Source organism: Moschus berezovskii, chromosome 13 (genome assembly GCF_049115385.1).
Source record: "Moschus berezovskii isolate FMDL1 chromosome 13, NW_MosBer_1.0, whole genome shotgun sequence".
NCBI lineage: Eukaryota > Metazoa > Chordata > Mammalia > Artiodactyla > Moschidae > Moschus > Moschus berezovskii.
In genome coordinates, this window is record NC_142472.1 from 58,712,951 (window position 1) to 58,736,702 (window position 23,752).

The 23,752-nt window shown below is 44.6% G+C and overlaps 1 protein-coding gene across 8 annotated transcripts in view; it reads right to left on the reverse strand.

Annotated features, from left to right (window-relative positions):
• Positions 1–236: 236 nt before the first annotated feature.
• The window catches only part of STARD13 (StAR related lipid transfer domain containing 13), a 525,698-nt gene continuing 502,182 nt past the window's right edge, over positions 237–23,752 (reverse strand). For 6 of the 8 annotated variants that reach the window (XM_055426262.2, XM_055426259.2, XM_055426257.2 and 3 more), the window contains 9 exons: positions 22,609–22,782; positions 21,310–21,526; positions 13,575–13,773; positions 8,909–9,119; positions 8,193–8,307; positions 7,127–7,348; positions 6,167–6,384; positions 3,431–3,607; positions 237–2,720 (listed from right to left, as the gene is read on the reverse strand). In XM_055426262.2, coding sequence (XP_055282237.2) covers positions 2,603–2,720; positions 3,431–3,607; positions 6,167–6,384; positions 7,127–7,348; positions 8,193–8,307; positions 8,909–9,119; positions 13,575–13,773; positions 21,310–21,526; positions 22,609–22,782 — 1,651 coding nt within the window. In that variant the 3' untranslated portion in view covers positions 237–2,602. The remainder of the gene's footprint in view (positions 2,721–3,430; positions 3,608–6,166; positions 6,385–7,126; positions 7,349–8,192; positions 8,308–8,908; positions 9,120–13,574; positions 13,774–21,309; positions 21,527–22,608; positions 22,783–23,752) is intronic. The other 2 variants (XM_055426261.2, XM_055426260.2) reach the window with 1 other exon arrangement.

The window sequence follows — 23,752 nt, forward strand, 5'->3', positions numbered from 1 at the left end:
GGTTAAGGCACCCGTACTGTTAGTAAAGTTCTGTAGATAGCAATCTATACTCTTATATAAATCTTTATATTTGGGAGATATTTGACTACAGTACAGAGGTGTCAAACTCATGGTGAGCTTTTTTCTTTTCTTTTTTTTTAATGGCATGCTATTTTATAGAGAAATCTTCCTCAGGAAGCTGGTTTTCCATTTATATGAAGCATGAAACTCAACATGTATTATAGAGAAAAGAGGGGTATATTTAATGTATATAAATTTATTTGCCTTGGCAATTATTTATTTACAATTGACGATTGATACCAACAATTGAGGTAAAGATATACATGAGGTATAAATATATTATTTAAAGGCAGTATATTTTATTTCCATTGGCAAGATAACAATGCATAAAATACTGTGGTATTTGACAAACAAGCTTGATGCATCTTTCTCCTCTTTTTTTTTTTTTTTTTTAAGATGCACTGTGTTGTAGGCAGCAGGGGTATACTTAGTATGTGCATAAAAAATAAAAAGGTAATTTGAAGAGAAGGGGAGTCAGAAATCAAATCACGTTGTTTTTATTCTAAGTGTCCTCTAGATCTCAGCTTCTCAGGATGTGGTCTTTGCCCTGAAGCTGGTTCAGAATCCAGAATCTCAGGCCTGCCTGAGCCTGCCTGAATCAGAGGCTCATTGTAACAAGATCTCCAGGTGATTTGTGTGCTGCTAAGACTGAGCGACTGAACTGAACTGAACTGAACTGAAGAACGGAAAAGCCCTGCTCTTGGTGACAGGACACCGTTCATCCCTGTGTGCCTGTCACACCTCCTGAAAACACGCGGGCCCATCTCTGGAGTGGGGCCAGCATTAAGCTAAATTAAAATTCACTAACGATCCTGTCTATGTAATCTGGCATATGTGGTTAAATTTAGGATGTGAATTTGTTTTGCTCACAGAGCATTGCACAAATGGAAATCTATGGGTTTGCTGCCACATTCTTCGGTAGGCAAGGAAACAAAAAAAATTCCTCGATTACAATCAGACAGTATGATTTTACTTGTACCATTCAGAACTCATTTATAGCATTTTTATTCCTAACAAAAAAATTGCACAATGCTGATAAAAGAAAACATTACATAAACATACAATATAAAAAGAAAACAGTTTTTTTCCCCTCCAACACCAACTGCTAAATTATGATACCAATCTCTCCCTGAAATCAAACATAATAAATTATCTTCCTCTCTAGAGTTGCTGAATTACAACTAAAAGAACCCAACTTAAAATCCATCAGCAATTGGTTAAGGATAGTCAATTTGCTTAGTCCATACAATAATAAATAAGGTTCGTTCAAATGCATAGCTAGCTTGACTGACTAATGAAGAAACATGGACTTAACAAACCTGTTTATATTTTCTAAAGCTAATCGAAGAACATAGTTTTGGTCTTAATGTTAGTTTAAAACCCTGTCTTTCAGATTGCAGAACTTTAACGAGTAATACCTTAAGAGCATCATACGTAGCAATATTAGAACTCCCTGAAGCTGTAATGGTCCAGGACTCTTGTGTGACCAGCATCTCCCTTTATCTGGTGTCCAGAGTTAAATTCAGTGCAAGACGTTGGTAAGAAAATGTCAATTAACTGTGACCATAAAATAGGCCACTGGTCAAACAGAATGACATTTAAGAACATTATGCAATGTATCTATGAAACCTCAACAAAACACAGAGGCTCCCTTTGGCTGTGACTATGCCAAGGCTATTATATTCAGCTCTAATCAGCAGGGAAATACAGCTTCTGTTTCAGTCACTGGAGATGACTCCAGTGGTCCACGGGCATCTGACATTTCACTGTATTTGCTGGCCCCATGGCAACTGGTAACATAGTCTTAAATCTGGTAATGACTACTCACCCACTTCTTTGCTTTAAAGAGGACTATAACTTTCCTCGCTTTATCCAACACCCCACTCTCAGGTTTTGAATGATACAAACTGACAACATGTGAGAATCATTTAATGTGTTTTCCTTTGGTTGGCTCATCTTTGGTAAAACATCAGGGTGGACAACTTGTTTTCACACTTTGGTGTAGCAGCAGATTCTGCTCAGCTTACAGGGCCGTGGGGACACAGGGCCCAGAGAGACTTGGAAAGAACCGTGTGGGGAAGGGACTCACCTGATCAGATGCATTCCTTTTCAAAATACGCAATTATATATAAAATTGATATTTTACATATATACAGTAAAGACAGAGATATACACACCTATGTACATATGCTATACATACATTTATTTACAGTTAATGATAATGCTTCTTAGAAGCCTTTAAATAGCAAAATTAGGCAATGCACAAGGAATAATCCATTTAATCTTAAGTAACATAGATAAATGTTCTGATTTTTAAAAATATTATATTAGTAAGGGATATAGCCGTCTCCAGGAAGGCTAGGAAAAGTTCTCAGAAATTCTTGCATCTTCGACATTCCAACTTCTCAGTGCTTCTGCTTTTGAGCATTAACTTTCTCAATTGGTTTCTCTCCCGCCCTTGCTTTCTCACGCTCACATTCTCTCCCACAAGTGTTTGCTTCCGCTTCCTCTTCCCTGAGTTTGATGTCACACTTGGGAAAACTCAGATTTTAGTTTCTGGACCCTCTGCAATGAGGGGCTGGAAAGAGTTTCTAATCCTGGCAACTTCCGCCGCACACAGATGTCCAAAGCCTTTATTGTACCATTCTGGGGAGTGACCTCTGTGGGGACAAAAATGGGGAGGGAAGTGGGAAAGCCTCTTCACGTCACAATAGTTTGTCACGGTCAACATGGCTGCGCCTGTGCCCTGCCTGTCAGGCCGCCTGCCTTCCCCGAGGGGCTGCTGCTCTGAGGATCTGAGAACCTCATTCTGTCAATGGGGGCCCGTGAAAATGCCTTCCTGGCCAAGGATTCACTCTGTCTTTGCAGTATTCACTGGGTGCTTTCAAATGATAGCGTCCTCTCAGGGACGAGTCTGACTTAGTTCAAGAATTTACAGAGAAAACCCAGTTTATATCCACCCAGACCAAGAACTCACTTTAGCCTCATGAAAACATTGAAAAAGGTTGGATTTAAATTAGTATTTTCTCATAGGAGGGCAACTGGAGGAAGCAGAAAAGGGACAGACTGGAAAGAAACATAAGAGGACTCATATTTACTGAGCATCTACTATGTGCCAGGCTCCCGTGCTGGCGTTTGCCCCGTGAGAGAAGCACAGGAGTACATGAGGGACAAAACAGAAAATAAAGATGAGCATGGGACCTTCTCCTGAAAGTCAGAATTTTAGCAAGGCTGGAGAGAGAAGTGAGGGGAATGACTCGTAAGCATCGTGACAACGTGTTAATGGTCGGGAGGAGACAAGGCCAGAGCAGTAAGGGGTCAAATGGGAAAGGGGGCCCAGTGCCTGCCACCTCCAGGAGCCCACACTCACCTCAGGTCCACCCTGCAGATGTGGGTCAGCCGCGACTTGCCTGAACCACAGGGCTCTATCAAGTACTGAGAGTCCATCACCACAGCCCGCACGCCGCCCATGAGCTGGGCTTCCTCGTGTTCCACGGAGAGGGACACTAGGGTACACATTCCTTTGGGCAAATCAGTCTTCCAGGTCCTGCAGCAAAACAAACCCACACGTGGGAATTATGGCTGAGAGAGAAAGAAAACCCTGAGCACAGTGCTGAGGCTGGCACTTTCTTGCTCAAATTCCAAGCCCAGTTACTTGGATTCAGCTAATGGTTCTCACAAGTGTGTGTAAAGTTTATACAGTGCGGTTCAAAGCAGGGGTCTCATCCCTCTGACCCAGAGGTCAGAAACGACTTTGCAATTTTTAGAGATTCTTTCCAAATCCCAAACTGAGGCTGCAGAGACTCCTGCACATTCCTGAAGGGCTCGCTGGTCCCACCATTTGGGAATCAGGACTTGCTCATTCAATTCTTTCACCAAACATCTACTGGATGTGCCAAGCTATGAGAAGCCACTGAAGACACAAAGATCTAATCAGGAGGAGAAAAAGATCTCCAGAGAGAACTCTAAAACACTCTGACAAGCACAGTGATAAGGCTATGCAAGGAGAACTCTGAAATCATGCACACGGGAAGGCTTCCTGGAGGAAGTGATACTCCACTCAAGTCTGAAAGGATACATGAGCTAACGATGCTCAGTTAGAAGAAAACTAGACACATGTGGACTGCTAACTGCCTTCAAATCCTTGACAGGCTCTTGAGTGGGAGAAGAAGTAAATACAGTTGATTTGACTCCAGAAAGCAGAGATATGAAGGCATGTTTCAATCCAGTGGAGAGAAGAACTGTCTCACAATGTGTACTCTTCAAAAATGGAATGGGCTGTATGAGGAGTAGTGAGCTCACTGTTACTGGAGCTATTCAAGCATAGAAGGGGGTACCACTTGGGAAAAGGTGTAGATGGAAGTCAGGAACCATGAGAGCATCTCTGTAGCAACCATTTCTACCACAGGATATAGGTTTGATTATCATAATCTCAGTTGTTATGTCACAAATCCGATCCCCTTGCTTAGTTATCTCATCTATATTCATAGCTTGAGTCTCACAGTGCCTGGCACAAGGCTGGGATGGACTGAGACTGAGAAATGGCAGGCAGGTGGCACTGCAGGAGGAGTGGAAGGAGAGCTGTTCCATGAATGGACTCTGGCCCTCGGCCTCCTCTAAGGGGAGCGGAGAGTGGACCATGGTGGGGCTCCAACCCACCAGTTCCCAGGGCTGCCATCCTGGAACTATTTGACTTCTTGCTTGCAGCAGTAAAGGTGTAAAATTTAACTTCCAATGAGATGAGTAATGTCCCAATAACTGTGTTAATAAGCAGTGCTTACAATTGCCCACATTCTCCACCAGGATCCCATAGTGGCTAAGATAAACACATATATTTGGGGGAAAAAAAATGACCCTTGAAATTCAAGGTCCTAAGGACCAATTCCAAAGGCAAAAATAGCCCATGTGAAAAGTAATCTTTAGTTTGCCATCAAGACTAGTTTAATAAAGAAACTATTTTAAATATGCATTTGGGAATAGTGATATTTTTTAATACTGCTAATATACGAGAAGAGATGGTATTCACCATCAGTTATCAGAAAAATATAACATATATATAACTTATATATATTACTATAATATATATTATATATATTACTTATAATTAAGTAAAAATATAATTTTTACTTAATTATATTTTATTTGGGTTTGTCAGTATCCTCCATCCCCATTCTTTCTGATTCAGTACAGACTCACCAGCCAATATAGACAGCTCCACTGTTCTACTGCCTATTGTTAGTTGAGCATCCCACTCTAAACCCAGAGAACAGGGGTCTGGAACTCAACTCACAAATCTATTAGAAGCAATATTTCAGCAGATGAGATCAGAGTCTCAAGCCTTGTCAGGCCCTGAAATCTTTCTGGACATTCAAGTGTCTCAGCATAGTTGGACCTTCAGGGCTGGGCCAAGATTTCGATGCATGGGGATGACTTATCAACACGTGAGGGCTTCCCTAATGGCTCAGTGGGTAAAGAATTCGCCTGCAATCCAGGAGACCTGGATTAGATCCCTAGGTTTGGAAGATCACCCAGAGGAGATCAAGGCAACCCACTCCAGTATTCTGGCCTGGAGAATTCCATGGACAGAGGAGCCTGGCGGGCTACAGTCCATGGGGTCGCAAAGAATTGCACACGACTTAGCGACTGAGCACAGTCTGAACGTGTGAAGTTATACCGATGAATTCTGAAGTTACACATACTCCAGATAAAGAGCCACACCACTGAAGGCTTGCCTTTCCCAGGCAGAGAAAAATAAAATCAAGAGAAAAGCCAGTGAGGATCAATTTGCATAATTTGGCAGAAAGTACAGCTGGACAAACAGCAGCTCTTCTTGGGACTCTGTTCTGAGGAAATAAACGATATTTATGGCCTAATAAACCGTATGCTCCATAATGAAAGGAACCATAAGAGAGCATGGCAGAACTGTAAATTGGGTGAAAGAAGCGGGAGGTCGGGCATGAGCAGGGCAATCAGTTTTCACCGAGGGAAATGAACTGAGGGCCGGCGCTAGTGTTCCTGGTGGAGGCTGAACTTAGGTGGGAGGATGCAGTGAAATGCTTCCATCTGCAGCTCTCATCCTGCTTTTGGAGCAGAGGGTCAGGCTTACCTGAGAACCACGAAGTCCCGGGAGGGGTGGGGCGCCATGCTGTTCAGCACGTACTGATAGACCTCCGTCTGTTTGTCCAGCGTTTCCACCACCTTCCACTGCACGAAGTCCTCGTCCCACAGGTGGCGCTCCCTCAGCACGCGGTTCAGAACCACCGACGGGGGCGCCTCCACCTCGGCGGAAGCCTTCCACAGCCTCAGTGGGGGCCCGTCTCCCACCTGCGGAGAGACACCGCAGCGCTGAGAGGGCGCTGGTCCCAGCGGAACCGACCAGGCTTCCCTGGGTGTTCAAGAAGCCTCATCGATGACGGAACTTGAAAGTGATTCTGCACACCTCAGGTTTAAAATGTTCACCCTTAAGCTTAAGAGAAGAAGAGTGGTAATAACAGTGATAACCAGCCGCACACAGTGCTCCCTGTGTGCTAAGCATTGTTCTTAGTTTCAGTTTTTTATTTTCCTTTTTTTTTAAATTAATTTTTATCGGAGTTGCTTAGTGTTTAGTGTTGCTTAGTGTTTGCAAAGTGAATCAGCTATTGGTATACATGTACCTCCTCTTTCTGGGTTTTCTTCCTATTTTGGTCACCACAGAGCACTGAGTTCCCCGGGCTACAGGGTAGGTTCTAGTTAGTTATCTATTTTATACGTAGTATCCATAGTGTATATGTGTTCCCTGGTAGTGGTCCTGTTATTATGTCCGTTTTGCAAATGAGAACATGGAGGCACAGGCAGGTGTGTGACTCGCCCAGCGTCACACAGCTCAGGGGCAGAGCCCGGCCTGGGTCCAGAAGGGTGGCTCCATAGTCTGCCATCTGATTACACAGTCAGACTGGTGCAGAGCTTTGACCAGTTCCTTTGTATGACAAGCCCTGGAGACAGAGGGGCCACTTTTGAAGCAAAACAAATTCCAGGTTGTTAGATGTGGCTCTTTGGGAGTAAATTTTTTTCCAAGACCCGAGATTACCTTTTTGAAAGCAAGCTCTGTGTTGTCTGTGCTTGGACACGTGACCCATCCTTTGAACTTCTCCTTGGCTTCCTTCTGGAGGCCCTGGACGAGATGCTCCAGGTACGTGTGGAAAGTGGACCCGCTGTCCTCCAGCTGGGCCCCCAGCTCTTCCAGAGTTGGCGGATGGATCTCAGCCTCCACATACGAGTTATGAGACTGGGCCACCATCTCGAGTGGGACCTGAACCATCAGGTACACAGAAGAGCAACACAGAAATGCTGAGACTAATAGAGAAAGTGAAGTAGTATCACTGAAAAACCACAGTACAGGTGACAGGCCGGGTGCCATGGGGCAAGAGATGTTTGTCTGAGATCAGTGACAGTGGTCTGGAGAAAGGGCTTCTAAAAGTCAGGAAGCCCAGATCTATTTGAGGCTATATTTATTATTCAGAACATTGCCATGACTTCCCATTCATCCTTTACATTTTTATTTGATTTTACTTGTCATATATTTTTATTCAGTTTGGCAAAACTTGGACTCGGGAAACTTAAAAAGTGCACAGACTTAAGGGGAACATCAAACATGACTCAGAAAACAGCTTTACCTTTTTAGCACACTTTTTCCTTTTGCAAATGCCAGTTTTGCCACAAAAAGGATGCCAGAAGTCTAGTTCACTTACTCCTTTAGCATATCTGTGGCTGTATTCATAAGCTATCACTGATTCAAAGTTAACAGCGATTGTTCAGTATCCCACACACACACACACACACATACATTGAATCTAATCAAGTCCTGAGGTCACATCAAATATACTATAGTTGGCTGACCTAGGACTTGGCACGGGAACTTGATGCAAATGTTTTTATAAACATCATCATCATGGTAAACCCAAGTGTCTTTAACTGTCAAAGCCACAACTTCGGGGTTGCCTCCTCATATTTCTGGGAGGCACTATTCAGTGTACCATTGTCAAAAAAAAAAAAACAAAACCCAGAAATAAGCCATAAATGCAGTAACCATTCCAAGTGTCTTATCGAGTTCCAAGAGCTATAAGGAAGGAAGGCGGTTGGAGCCTTTCACTCACCTCAAAAAGTCTGTCACATTCCATGATCATGTGGGCCAGCCCCTGAGCCGCGGCCAGATTCTCACTGAGGTCCTTTTGATCTGGCTTCCCAGCGGCATATTTTTTCTGGATGACTCTGTAATTGAAGGGGACAACCCTCAGCGGATCTCAAGCCCGAGAGCTTTTTGCAGGACCCAGTTCACCCCTCTGCTATGGATGCCTGGATGCTACCCAGATCCCAGACTTTTTCATTTCCAAATAAAAACAGTGACCACACATCTTAGATATCCCGAAGCAGGTTAAGAGTCTGACAAATGGAAAACCTTGGAAAAACACAGGGCAGGAATAACTGTTGAGGGAGAAATTAATTCATTTTTCCCCAAGTTTGAAACTACGTCACTGCAAGCTGCTGTGCTTGGGCCTGAGATCCAGTCTTTTCAAACTGAAGATTTTGTAAAATACCACTTTGTGTACTTTTTACTTCCTTCTCATTCACACACACACAAAACAGAACAGAATTCCAGGTTTTCTGGATCACAGAGGACATGCTTCAATGCTACCTTGGTAATTCTCTGACTCTGAGCTGCAAGAATCAGGTTCCTCCAAACATTTTCTGATTATAAATGAAGTGCTAAAAGACCCCCCAGGTTGAAGTGCAACGCATGCAGTTTATTTTTTTTAAGTAGCCCTGGGGAATACCTGGTTTAGGATTAGCATTCCCATTGAGAAAAACCCACCTGGGGGAGCTTTCTTTCTTCAGTAAATTCAGGTGGAAGAGAGAAGGGGCCAGACACACGGCCAGATTCATGGGCGTCATCTGATTCTCTTCCACTGCATGGACCACGTCGTTGAGGAAGCACAGCAGCGTCTGCAGCACCTCCCGGCTCTCGTCGGCCAGCAGCAGGACGGCCGCCTGCACTGCCTGCAGCCGCTGTTCCTTGGGGACATCTGTGAAAAAGTGGGTGCCAGGCCGTCAGAGGGCCAGCAGCAGCAGGAGCCGGCGGGGGAGGGGGAGAGTGCGCTACCTTCTTGCGAACATGCTCGGGGTCCTTGGGGTCCTCATTGTCATCAACAGTGACCGTGAGGACAGCTGGGGGCACAGAGAAGTCATTGCTTCGGACCCGGCGTTGGAACCCCTCAGTGTCCCTCCAGAACTCACAGTCTTAACGACGAGGCTGGACTCGAAAGGAGCACCCTGTGCTGGCTTTTCATACACACCTGTCTGCCGCCTCACCTGTTTCAAACCTCTTGCCCATTGCCCCCCTTCCCCAGCTTGTGAAGTATCTCTCAGGATGCCCAGGGCTTGTGGGAAGGGGAACCAGGTCCACCCTCCTTTCAAGCCATTTTCCTTCTGGGTGGTCCCTTTGGTGGTGACGGTGGTGGTGGTGGGGGTCCCTGGTCATGCAGGCTTGAAAGAGAATTGGCCTGAACAGTAAGAGGTAACTAAGAGGGAAAAGCCTAGAAAAATGGGTGCTCCGTGCTGCATTTTGCTGCCCCCTGGCTGTGTCTGTTAGTGATCTTTTAGGACTGCCACTGCTGCTAAGTTGCTTCAGTCGTGTCTGACTCTGTGCGACCCCATAGACGGCAGCCCACCAGGCTCCGCCGTCCCTGGGATCCTCCAGGCAAGAACACTGGAGTGGGTTGCCATTTCCTTCTCCAATGCATGAAAGGGAAAAGGGAAAGTGAAGTCGCTCAGTCATGTTCGACTCTTCGCGACCCCATGGACTGCAGCCCACCAGGCTCCTCCGTCCATGGGATTTTCCAGGCAAGAGTACTGGAGTGGGGTGCCATTGCCTTCTCCACTTTTAGGACTGACTCACTGCCTTATTCTCCTCACTGTGAAAGACACCATCAGGAGCTCACTTGAGTTATGAAGTGTGAAGTGTTAATAGCTTAGTTGTGTCCTACTCTTCCTGACCCCACGGACCCACCAGGCTCCTCTGTCCTTGGATTTCCCAGGCAAGAATGCTGGGAATGGGTTGCCATATCCTCCTCCAAGGGATCTTCCCCACCCAGGGATCGAACTCATGTCTCCTGCATTAGCAGGCAGGTTCTTTACTGTCTGAGCCACCTGGGAGGAGCGGCCTCTTCCCCACAGACATTGGAAAACTCTTGACTCCAGAGTCTATCCCTGGAACGTTAAGTTGCCGCAGGTAACTCAGAGCCTCAATCAGCATGCTGGCTACCTGACTCTCCATTCTTGTCCCGTCCAGTAGCTCCTGTTCACCACTTCCGGATTCACGGGTCAAATAAGCAGTTCTGATGGACACTGGCCCTGCAGCACAAGCTTGGCTGCCTGGGAAATACTTGCTCTCTCTTTCCTCTCTGAGAAAGGCCATGTTCTGTTCAGGTTTGGGCTGTATTGTGCTCAGGGAGGTTGGGCCCTTCCCTCTGGCTCACGCTGGCCTAAACCAAAAATGGCAACCCCGTTCTTCTCTCCAGGGACTGATTTAGGGGAGAAAAATGTATACTTTCTGGCCTGTGGGACCAAGATAAATGCTAGGTAGGTGCTTCCGTAAAATTTATCTCCCTGACAGAGACACATGCCTGAGGAGACGCTGCCTGCTGGCCTCTTGCCTTCGGATGTGATTTTGGGAAGACATGATAATGCTAAGTTGTGGCAATCCTATTGTGACCTTAAGGGGATAACCAAGAGAGGCGCACATCAGCCATGGTGTCCCTGAATTAACCGACTCTGGAATTACTCAACTCCAGATTTTCTGTCTTGTGCGATTATATAATGTCTTTATTGTTTAAACAACTGTTTGTTGGATTTTGGGTCCTGTGTTTATAGCTGAGAGCATTGTAACTGGTCATCTCCCTCAACAACACCCAAAGGTTCTCCAGTGATTAAGGAATCAAATATAAGCCCTTTGCTCTAATGTTCAGTGCCCTTCCTGGGTACAGGCCTCAGTCTAATTTTTGGAGTCATTTGATGCTTCGCTGGACAGTTACCCTTCTGCAAGCCAGACGGAAATCCTATAATCGCCTGACACAGGTGCTGTTTGCTTCACTCAGCGTGTGTTCCTTGTGTATCTCAACCTTTAGTTGTCACTGCTCCATCAAGTCCCTATTCCTCATCTCAACCCCCTTGGATGCTCTTTGTAACTTATTGTGGAATGTCTCCAGTCTTGCTGTATTGCAGTTATCTATGTATGTCTTGTCTCCCTAAGTTATAAGATGCGGAAGAGCAGAGTTAAGTCTTACTCGTCCATGTGCTCTGCAGTGCTCAGCACAGTGCCCTGAACATAAGCTGAACTCAGTAAATGTTTGCTCAGCTAAAATAAACCCTGCTTTGATCTTGTTTTGTTTTTTGCTTGTGAGTCTCACAGAGAGCTGAAAGCATTTATCTCTTGGAAATAATCTGGCTTTAACCTTAGACTAATGTCAACCATAACCCAAGAACCAATTTCATGTAAAGGCTCATATATGCTACTTCCAAACCATAAGGGAGGTTTTACTGAAAAAAACACAGCTCAACCTCTTATGGCAGAAACATGAATTCCCTGTATTTAGGCTCCAGCAACCTGTATCACTAACTTAACCTATTCATTTTGACAAGATAATATTTATTTAGTGGGTCACTACTTTATCCTGTTTTGACAAGTGGTACTTGTTTTAATCCTTTTTGTTTGCAATATTGCAAACTCCTAAAATACATTTAGTACAGAATTCTCAATAAGCAGGAATCTTCTTCGAGTTGAATCAATTTCATGTCAAGGTCCATTTCATGTATATGTTGCTAAAAACTCAAAAGTCCACAGGCAGAGTGTTTTTTTCCTGAAGAATTGAGACTTGGACCATTAAATACTTATAGCTGACCCTTGAACAACATGGTTTGACCTGTGGAGGTTCACTTAATAGGCAAGTGCTTTTTCCTGATAAATACGCAGTCAGCTCTTCCTATACTTGGGTCTTGAATTTGCAGATTCAATGAACTGTGAATCCTGTACTATGTTTATGACCTGAAGTTGTCTGAATCCTCGGATGCCCAATTGAGGGTATGGAAAACTGATGGTGGGACCTGAGTATCCTTGGGGAATCCTGAAAGGAAGCCCATGTGAATACTGTGTAAACATAACAGTTCAGTTCAGTTGCTCAGTCGTGTCCGACTCTTTGCGACCCCATGACTCTTTGCGACCCCATGAATCACAGCACGCCAGGCCTCCCTGTCCATCACCAACTCCCGGAGTTCACTCAAATTCATGTCCATCGAGTTGGTGATGCCATCCAGCCATCTCATTCTCTGTCGTCCCTGTCGCCTCCCACCCCCAATTCTTCCTAGCATCAGACTCTTTTCCAGTGAGTCAACTCGACGCATGAGGTGGCCAAAGTATTAGAATTTCAGCTTTAGCATCAGTCCTTCCAATGAACACCCAGGATTGATCTCCTTTGGAATGGACTGGTTGGATCTCTTTGCAGTCCAAGGGACTCTCAGGAGTCTTCTCCAGCACCACAGTTCAAAAGCATCAATTCTTTGGCAATCAGCTTTCTTCACAGTCCAACAGTGCTGCTAGCAAAAAGCCACGTGTTCATTTCTCCTCCTGCCCTTAGCAACTACCTTTAGCAGGGTATGCCTTTAAATCAATAATTGCTATTTTCAATTATTAATTATAGGGGCTTCACTGAGCATTATCAACTTCACATCACTTAAAAAGTTCTAAGTGAAAATATAAATTAGTTGTATTAAGCTTAAGCCTTGATTTGCTTTGCTCTTATTACCAGTTAAAATGCATGGTATTAAAATACCATTTATCCTTGATTTCTAGTCATTTTAACACATCTGGATTTCATATATACCAAGGAAATGCTTTCTTTTTAAAAACACTTGTATGTAAAATAAATTCTATTGTGTCCCTTTTCATTTTGCGTTTATTAAAATTACATTGAAAGTTAGGTTTTTTTTAAAAAAATATATCTTACACAAACCCCTATTGAGAGAAGGAAGATTTTGATGTCAAAAAGTATTTTAAAATGCATAAAATACAGCCTGGAGATTTTCATATCAAAGTGTGAACTTTCCTGTAACTTTTGTGTACTTCATGCATTGTTTGTAGGGCTTCCCTGGTGGCTCAGTGGTAAAGAGTCTGCCTGCAATGCAGGGGCCACAGGAGATGTGGGTTCGATCCCTGGGTGAAGATCCCATGGAGAAGGGCATGGCAACCAACTCCAGTATTTTTGCTGGAGAATCCCATGGACAGAGGTGCCTGGTGGGCTATAATCCAAAGGGTTGCAAAGAGTTGCAGATACAACTGAGGCAGATACAACTGGTTGCAGATACAACTGAGGCAACTTAGCACGCATGCATGTATTACCTGTACGATTAAAATTCAATCTATGTACTTTTTTTTTTTTTAGGTGAATGGATGCGCTTAAGAACAGGCTGGGCACTGTACCACTTACACTGGTAGATGTGGAGGAAGGTCTCACTGAGCTTGTTGGTGAAAAGAGGCTCAGGAAGATCCCGGAAGAACTGCTTCACCATGTCCGCCACGTCGTAAGCGGACTGGTCCTCATAGCTGACGTTCTCAGGGAAGTTCTCATTCATTTGACGTAAGGCATGGATTCGAGATTTCACACCTGATTTTCGAAAAAGACCCACCTGAAACAAGCCACAGGAATGTGTCAGTGAGGCTGCCTTTGGCCCCAGATATTTTCTTCCTACGGCAAGCACCTGGGGGGTGATAGGAAGGCAGTGGGACCAGGACTTGGTAAGCTGGAATTGTGGCCAAACTAGTAAATTGTAAATTACTAATTTAGCTACTCTGGGCAGTAGCGGAACACTGACTTTCTCTCCCACAAAATGAAATTAATAATAGTACCCCACCTTACAGGGCTACAGAGAAAATAGATGTGATTGTGCTTTGTAACCTGTCAAGTCTTATAACACCACCGATGTTATTATTGTATTCATTTAGTTAACAAGTAGTGATTAAATACCCATTATGTATCAGGCATACTTATAACTTCTTGGAGTCATCAGTGAGCAGACCAGACAAAATTCCCTGGTTATGCGCACTTTAGTAGGGGTTTTGAAAAGTTCCGTCAATGGAAGGTTTGATGGATACCAGATAAGTAACCATATTCAATGCCCCTTTGAGGGAAAGGTTTACTGGGAATGTGTTCATGAAACAAAATAATATCATAAGCATGTACTTTGAAAAGTCTTACTTCTATGCTTTTCCTTCTCCAGAATCCTTGTGACATATGCTTCTCATATAATGCACCTCCTACTCTCGCTGGTTAGTCGTTACGTATGTAAGCTACGGCTCTGGTGAGAATGATTCCCGAGTGGCTTCTCTTCAGACTTCAAGACCTTGTCTTACGCCTTTTTCATTCTTAGCACTTAGACTCCTCTGCTTGACAAATAAATGGAGCAGTAGGGCACCATGGGGATGATGCCCCAACAGGAACAAGCAAGGGGGAGCAGGGCCCTATGGGGATGGAGGGTCCTGCAGTGGTTTCCAGGTTACGCTGTAGGCTCCCCTCAAGGGGACCTGCTGCCACCCCAAAAGAACTGAGCTTCTCTGGGAGCCCAGGCTTACAGTGCGTTAGTATGTCTGTTATTTTTAAATGCCTGCAGGGCACTGAGTTTCTCAAAACCAGTTCCTCAACCCTCCATCTGCACTCTTCTCACTCCCCAAGGGCTCCCTGGTTGGCCCGCTTCCATGCTCCCAGTGGTCAGAGAGGTGGGCAGCGGCCGGACTGGGAGTCAACGCTGGCTGCTCTTCCTCTGCTCTGGAAAGTCATGCCTCCTTGGCTGCTCCGTGTGTGCCAGGCCAGCCTCGACCTAAGCTCTGGCGTCTGAGGAGAGCTCTCTCAGTTGCTGCTATAAATGGAGAGCAGCCCTCACTCTTTCGAACTTCAGTAACAGCAAGGGAAGAATTCCAAGCAGTTAGGGAATACTCGGGGTTTTGTACACGTCAGAGGCACGGAACGCAGGGGAAATTATACACTGCTACTTTTTGTGGCAATAAAGACAGAATCCTTAGTAATCCTTCTCTGCATTCTGAGGCTTACCACCCCAATTCCACAGAACTGGATATTCAGGAGGAGTGTCATTTAAAACATTAATCGCTTTCTTTTTGATTCTTAAGGTTTGGAACGCCTAGAAAATGCAGAAACGTTGCCAAGAAGAATCTAAAGAACATTTCTCTTCCTCTGGCGACTACTCCAAATTTCATCAAAAGGCAGGAGAAGAAAGCATATACTGTCAAAAGAAAAGTTCAAGGTGTCAGATAAATGATTATCGGAGTGAGACCCAGCCTCAGTGTGTTTACATCTCTAATTCTGGAAGGAGGCCCAGAACGGGGCCTCAGGGCCATGATGCACGGGAGTTCTCAGAAGCCAAGTGCCCCGGAGGTGAATTCCTCAGTGTGACTCACAAACAGGGCTCCTCCCGTGAGTTGGGAGTATTCCATCAGAGAATTCCTGTTATTATTGTTTTTGACAGTGGAGAAATACTGATCCTGTTCTATAAAAAGAATAAAGCTGACAACTGTGTGTGTGTGTGAGTGTGTGTGTGTGAGTGTGTGTGTGTGTGTGTGTGTGTACGTGGCGGGACCAGGTTCCTTGCAGTCTTGTGTGTCTCGCTGGCGTGGATTCTGGTGCACATGAGGTGCAGGTACACACACATCCCAGGGACGCTTTCTTTGTACTGTTCTGTCTCCAAGTTTCTTTCTAGTTTTAGCAGATACTGTTATTTTAACAATTTGAGACGTGTCTGGAGCTCTCCAGCTGCGGGCTCTGTGCTGCTTGTTCCGACTTCAGCTCTCACAGGATGTCCAGAGGGTTGTCAGGTATTTATTTGTTCTGCCTCAAATTCTGACAGTAACCTTCCCGTCCCACCCTTATCTTCCAGGGGACGTGGGAAATATCTGTGGGTTTTGTGGATTTTTGTTGGAAGCGCCAAAGGAATTTTTTTTTTCCCTAAGTCTAATAAAAGTAAAGGTGGTCTGAAATCAGATTCAGACGGAATACTGAGGATGGCAGAAGAGAGAGATGGGAAGGGCCCCTGTCTTAAAAAATGGCACTGAGCTGATGGAAGAACTGCCCTACTACCTGCCTTGTTGTTATGTGACTGTGGGAATTTTCTATTGTGTAAGCCATTTGGGGGCGGGGCTTCAGGTCCCTGCAATGGAAAGGTAAGGTGAGGTAAGTAGAAGCTTTTTCTGGGACCAGAGGGAAGAGCTTTTCTTATCCATCATCGTAGAGCAGCCAGGGCTGGGGGTTCCCAGGATTGCCAACCATGACTTCCTCTTCAAAAAGCTTTCAGAGCTGCGATAAAACACCCATTTCTGACTAACTTCTTTTTGTAAGTAAAAAGTGGAGGACCAAAGAAGCCACTGAAAATGCGTTTCTTCTAAGGGCACATGGTCATTGTGGCCGATGGGAGGCAAGCCCAGGCCCTTCAGCTTCATTATGAGGAAGACCCAAGAAGCGTGAAATGTCTTTCATTTGCTTCTGTGTCTGTCGCTGGTGGCCCGGTGACCTGGGTGAACCCACGTTTAGTTCAATGCTGTGTGGTTGCCATTTTGAAATTCTTTGTAATCTCTATGCACTTTTCATTTTGCACAAGACTCCACAAATTACACAGCAGGGCCTGCTCTCATGTACCAGAAAGTATGGCTCCAACATCCTCTCTTAATAGGGAAGAGTAGTGGTCAGCAATGCAAAATCCATTTCATAAGCTTCTCTCTTGCACGTCATCTCTCATTTTCAGGGTAAAAGGATGAATGATGAGTGTTCCTCTGGTCTGGTTTTACTGTCCTCTCTCTTTAGTCTTCCACCTAAACACTCAGCTTTGAAAAGCAAGGACTCAATGTGTAATTTAAAAAGACAGACCCAGGAACATCACTCATTTTATGATGTTAGGTAGGCAGCAGGTTGAGGACACTTGTACCGAGTATGAAGTGTCGTATGGCATAATTGGGCTTTTAAAACTTACTGTTCCATTAGAAGGAGAGCGTGGGCATGAGTGCTGCATTAGAATCCAAGTTTCATCTAAATAATGTTAAATCCCCTACTTGGCATCCTGCTTATGCCAATCCTTTCAGCACTTAATGATGTTTATCAGGACCTGTGTTTCCTCTTCTTTAGGGATGTGCGCCACTGATGAAGAAAGGCTGGTTTTACCCGGAGAGAGAAAGTTGCCTGAGAGCACGTGGAGCGGGTTCTTCTGTGGAGCCTGCAGGTGCGGCCCCTCACTGCCATGACTCCATGCTCATCAGGAGCTGGGTATAACCTGGGTGTCATCTACCATTCTGTGCGGCTGATTTAGGGCAGAAACAAAAGCTCAGCCAACAGAGCCTGGCTCCTTTCACACACTGCCATGTCTGAAATGATTCATAATCGAAGGTAAACATCCTTAGTTCATCTCCAGCCAACGGCTCAGGTGAAAATGGATACACTGTGTTTCATCACGAAGATGTTCTGTACTTGGGGATGTAGGTGGCCCTGTTTCAGGGCTCTGTTGGGCTGTCTTCAGCTGTTTGTGACATCCTCCTGTTTGAGAAGACTGCTTAGCCTAAGGGGAAGGAGTGGAGCAGGGAGAGAGCCTCCCTCTCCGGGGTGAGAGGCTGAGCCTTGGGACAGCCCTAGAAGGTGGTTGGAGGGTACCAGGTAAAAGGAGGAGCAGAGAAGGCAGTCCAGCGTGCTTCAGAGGAAGGGTATCCTAGATCCTTTGGTCCTGCACAGTCGTGGGGCTGGGGTCTCAGGATCCCGTGTAGACCTGAGTCTTCGATTCAGAGGCGGTGCCATTGGTGAAGGAAGAACACTTATCTGGTGGGTTCTCCTTCCTTGTTTTTCGGTCCCTCTTTCTTTTCTGATTCACTGGCTTTTATTTGCTTGAGTTGGCTCTAAAATCTCTAGGATAGTCTTCCTTCTGAGCCTGGTTTTCTTATTATGTTTCTCTACTTTCCCCTCATTTCTTACTGTTACTGCCTGCCTTCTTTGCAGGGACCAGAGGGGGCCCTCTGTGTGCTCCCCACACTCTTTGCTGATGAAGGTGGGGGGTCCTTGCCAGCACCGAGTGCTTCCTAAGGGAGGGACTGGCTAAGGCGAAAATCCCTTTGACATCTGACAGATTCTTTCTTTTGACGGAGACAACAGAAGGGTTGACTTGTTCATTGTGTTTACTGAGCCTTTTTCTTATAAAGCTTTGCCAGCATACTGTTTTTCAGGGTGGTGTTCGTTCAGATTAAAAAAGAAAGAAAGAAAATAGTTACAGGCCTGAAACGGAGACAGGGAATAAGCATAAGCCAGGGAGCAGGGGTTGAGGGGGATTTGGTGCCAATTTCCTTCTCTCCATTTGAATGGCTTTTGCTTCAAACAGGAGACGGCGTCAATAACAGCAGCAGTGCTGGTGATACACGTTTATTCAGAGTCTACAGGAGGCAGGACTGGTTTCTGTTCTACATAGACTACGCAGTGAGTGGAGTGGTGATATTACAATGTGTGTGTAGCCAATCTTGTTTAGGAAAGAATTCAAAGTGACTTACATTGATCTGTAAATTAAGGATCATAGATGAGACCATCAGAGCAATAGGAAAATAAAGATAGAAAAGGAGAGCAGCAAGTAGGAATGAGGTTCACACACAAAATTCACGCATGCCCCCACATTACATATATTAACTGCTGGCAGAATGTGCATTTGGCTTCAATAATTCTCACAGCCAGTGTAGAGAGGAAAACATATCCAGCTGAATAAGCCTGGTGTATCTAATATAGACAGGCAAGTTATCCCAAAAATAACAATGCTTTCAGGTGCTGGGGCCTGAGGGAGAAAAATTCTTTGGTTCTTACAGAAAAGACACCACATGATACAACGAATAACATCATTAACACAATCCTGACCCTGAATCCATCAGTGAGTTGTTTAGGGCCACTTCTCAAAGTGTCCCTCAATGCCAGAGGTGGTATCACCCCCAAAATCACTGGGGACAAGCAATTCTAACGGGTGGTAGTGAAATGCATTTGTTAAAAACTTGGACCCTGGAGATAGACTGTCAAGCAAATGTTGGCTCCACCATTGCCACCTGGGGGCTAACCCTGCCCTGGGTGGATATGGGATTGAATGAGGCAGTGAGCACAGGATACCTAATATCCCTGAAACATGCTGGGCACTTAAAAAAGGTTACAGTTATTGAGTGAAAAGTGTAGATGAACTGCAGCATTTACTTAAAGCATTCCAGAACAAACCCTGTTTTCTCTTAATAGAGCATTTGCTGATAAGCATTAGAGCCAAAGACTCGAAGAGAATCAGCCAAGAGGGAAGATGGGTCTTATATACCTTTATGAAAATTGAGAAGTTTGGAAATACGTGTCTGAATAACAGGCTACTCTCCACAAAATACAATCCTGGGTCTATACTAATAGTCCAATAAAAGTACAGTTGAAGCTTCAAAATCCTGTGCTGAAGGGCATGGTGGCAGTGCTTTCAGGACTGCAAAAGAGATTAATTAGAGTGAAAAGTGGAGTCACTCAGTTGTTTCCAACTCTTTGCAACCCCCATGGACTTGTAGCCTGCCAGGCTCCTCTGGCCATGGGATTTTCCAGGCAAGAACACTGGAGTGGGAAGCCATTTTCTTCTCCAGGGGATCTTCCCAACCCCGGAATTGAACCTGGGTCTCCTGTACCACATTGCAGGCAGACTCTTTCCCATCTGAGCCACCAGGGAATTCCCAGGGTATTGGCAAATGTTCGAGCCCACCTCTCCAAAAATTTTTCTCAGTAAAATACCCATAGACCTTCTACTTTTGATTAATGTGTGCCTTTGGTTAAAAGTTCTAAAATTAAAAAAAAAATCTAATGCTTAACTATCAGCTTCATTGGATTACTCTATCGGGATGTTACTGACAAATCAATTAATGTTGGGGCATCTGCCAAAGATGAGTGCTGTTGGTTTTAGACAAGTGGTCTGTTGCTTTTCTTTCTGAGAAATAACAGGCAGGCCTTTCAGGCCATTTCTCAAACAAAGCAGCCATCACCACCACAACGGTAACAGCAACCGTTTACCCTCACTGTAACATCTAAATATGAAAAAATGTAGATGTGTGTATTATCTAAATTAAGAGTAGGAAGGGAAAAGGGAATAATGCATTGAGTTCAATCAGTGATGCCATTGAATGAAGAAGTCACTCCTGTTCTTTTCCACTGAAAACTGCTATCTGATTCATCAAGAGACCATCCTGATTCTAAGTATGATCTCAGCACTGGGGTGGAGACGACATCAGTTCATGAGTTCGGGTAGCTTAGCTCATTCCTGTCCACTTAGCTTAAGGCCAAGGGTAAATCAATGAAGAGTGCAAATAACCTTAGGTTGGCACAGATTCTTCACATGGTATTAACGAGTAAGATGAACAGAAGCCATTATAGAATAGTTGCCTGAAACCCTCACTACTCAAGGTTGCAATTGATCAAGCAGAAACATGGCTTTTATTTTGGACAGAATGTCTAATAGAGAAACTAATGAGTATTAATTCGGAGGAGCAAAGGCCTGGCCTGGTTAATCACAGACCAGGCTGCACTCTGGGACATTCATTGTCCACTACTGTGGCGGCCCCCACAGTCCTGGAGATGAAAGATGGTCTCCAAAAATTTTGTTCAGCTTGAGCTTTTTAATCAGCTCCACAAGATGAAGGGACATTTAACTTAGCTGATATTATTTTCATATTTTACTTGCACATTTTAAAAATATATAAATAAATTTAAAAATATAAACAGTTACGGTGCTACTTCAAAAAAATCAATAAAGGGAGATATAAATACCTAATTCTAGTTTAAAAACAAACAGGGATAAAAGAATGCTGTGAAATCAATGGTGGCATTGAGACTGTAATTAAAAGGAAATGTAGTAGATAACTTTACTCCCAGTTTCCGGGGAACACAAATTAGCCATCACAGGTACAAATGATCAATGTCAGCTTTCTGCAGTCACTCCAGGGTGTCCTTCAAGTTGCCAGTGAGGAAATATCCTCACATGGCTTGAGGAGGATGTCACCTGGTCAAATTAAACAGTGACCTCTAAAGACAACAGTGCCTTTTCTTTCGGAGAGGCATGACTTGTCTGACCCTGGATGGATCTGATCTGGCTGGCGCTCTGTGCTGCCTGGCCTGTGCCTGGGACTGACGACCCTACCTGATCAAGGCAGTTGCTGCGTAGATACCTCAGCGCTTGCTGGATGCTCTGTGGCAGGGGCTGCCCAGTTCTCTGGACGTGAACGATGAGGGGAACGCCAAAGACCGCCTTGTCTCGATAATCGGGAACTTTCATCCTCTTCATGAACTTTGGAACTGCCCTAGAATTCACAGAAACCAGGTCATGCACGCCTCGTGGAGCACACTGCGGGGAGAGGCTGTGAAAGCAAGAGGGAAGCCAAGCTTTTGTTGGAACATCTGACAGGCGCAGGGGGATTCAACATTTCTTCCTTGATCATTCACGTTACATTGGAAGGACTGAGTGTGCCCTGTGCCTCTAACTGTTAAACAGGGTGATTCACATTAGCAGAATGGATTTATGGCCCTGCTTTCAAATCAAGTGCTTGACATTCCAGTTTAACTGTGATGGACACAATTCTTAAGCGATAAACACTTTAAAGTTCCCAGTAAGACAAAACAAAACAAAATTAAAAACTACATCAGAAAGAAGAAATTTGGTTGGGGTTGGGGAAGAAAGAAGAGAAGATAAAATATTATGTTCATATCTTCCCTTACTTTTCTAGAACCAGCTGTCCTTTTTAAAAGAAAATTTTAATACACAAGCATATGTTGATTTGACCACACAATTTATAACTTTCTTATTATATTTTATAAAATATAAACTGCTGATTCTTCTTTGTGCATAATATATAACATATGACAATTAGCAGCACATCCTATGTTTTTCCAAATCCATCAAATTGTCTAAAATCGGTCCACATTCAAGTTCCAACATATGCTTTTGTGAGTTGCTTATTCCAAAGGTTTACTGAATAGTCTTGTTTTTATTAGCCAATGAAATAAGAGCGGAACTGTATTTGAAGAGTTCGGTGCTCTCAGAATGAAGCAATGCTCTAAGCGTGGAGCTCTGCATTGGGCCAGGAGGTACGAGAAACAGATGTTTTATTTGAAAACTGCAAGAATTACTTTATGGCAAGTTTATTTTTAATGTCTCTGTTCACAACTAATCACTCTTTACTTGGAGCCTGACTGCCTTCCCTGGAAACTGACAGAGAGCTACAAATAAAGCAATGCTTCCTGTAGGCTACATCTCATCCAGGCTTTGGCAGCCCAGAGGCGGACACTGAGGAAGAACTCTGGGCATTTTCTTTTCCAGGAGACTGGCAGTGAAGGAAACAAACAGATTCCTCAGAACTCAGAAAGCAAACACTGAAGTGCTTGCCATCACACACTGAGCCTGGAAACGAATGGTCCCCTCCAAGGCGAATGGGCTACGCACCACGTCCAGCCGTGCTTGTTGGACATGGAGTGCTTCTCCATGATGGCCGTGAGGCGGAGCAGCGAGAAGCGCTGGAGCAGGTTCAGCTGGCCTGCTGTCTGTCCACTGATGTGGGGTGATGCCGTAGATGGCTGTGGCTGGTGTGAGAGCTGGAAGCTGTTCCACCGGAGTCGCCTTTACCGGAAAGACCGTCAGAGAAGCCAGTCACAAAGGGGATGGGTTTGTCAGAAAACATGGGATGTTACCAATTTTTAAGTAGCTAATCAAAATAGTTTCCGAGTCAAGACAGTCACAGAGCAAATGGAGCAGAAAGACACGAAATGCACAGAACAAACAGAAGAAACTATTTTGGAAGAAGTCATTATCTGTTTCATTGCTGGTGTCAGTTGCTCAGTTGTGTCCAACTCTGCGACCCCCATGGACTGTAGCCCGCCAGGCTCCTCTGTCCCTGGGATTCTCCAGGCCAGAATGCTGGAGTGGGTTGCCATTCCCTTCTCCAGGGAATCTTCCCGACCCAGGGATCGAACCAGGTCTCCTGCATTGCTGGCAGATTCTTTACCGTCGGAGCCACCATTAGGAGGCTTAAATAAGTGATATAATAAATTTTATATGTTAGTTTATTCCTAAATCCATTCCCACAGTTTTGAAAGCACGTGAGACTGTGTGTGTAAAAGGGACGTTCAGACAGAGGCAGAGACAGAGCTCACACACATTTGGGAGCTGTAGAGTACGGTCACACTGCCGTCCTGACTCCACACTCTGACTTGTGACAGGTGCAGATGAAGCTCTCCTGATGTGACCGCACAGCAGTGAGCCCGAGAGACATCACTGCCTCAGGAGAGACCCAGCAGCACATACAATAGGGCTGTTCCTACTGGTTACCCCCTTCCAGGGCCACTTATCTACGGTGCTTTGTGAAACGGTCATAGTAAAACAGCTTTTATGTGCTTTGTAATCTGCATTTTAAAGTCAAAATAAACATATGAAGTACTGTATACACCTTAGATCTCAGAAATTTCTCATAGAACTTTTTAAAAATTTAAGATTTGGCAAAGAGATGCTTGGCAAGCTCATGGGAAGAGCCTGCGCACAGGCAATGGGCCTTATCATCAGTGCTTTGCACATAAGAAGCTCAATTTTTTTT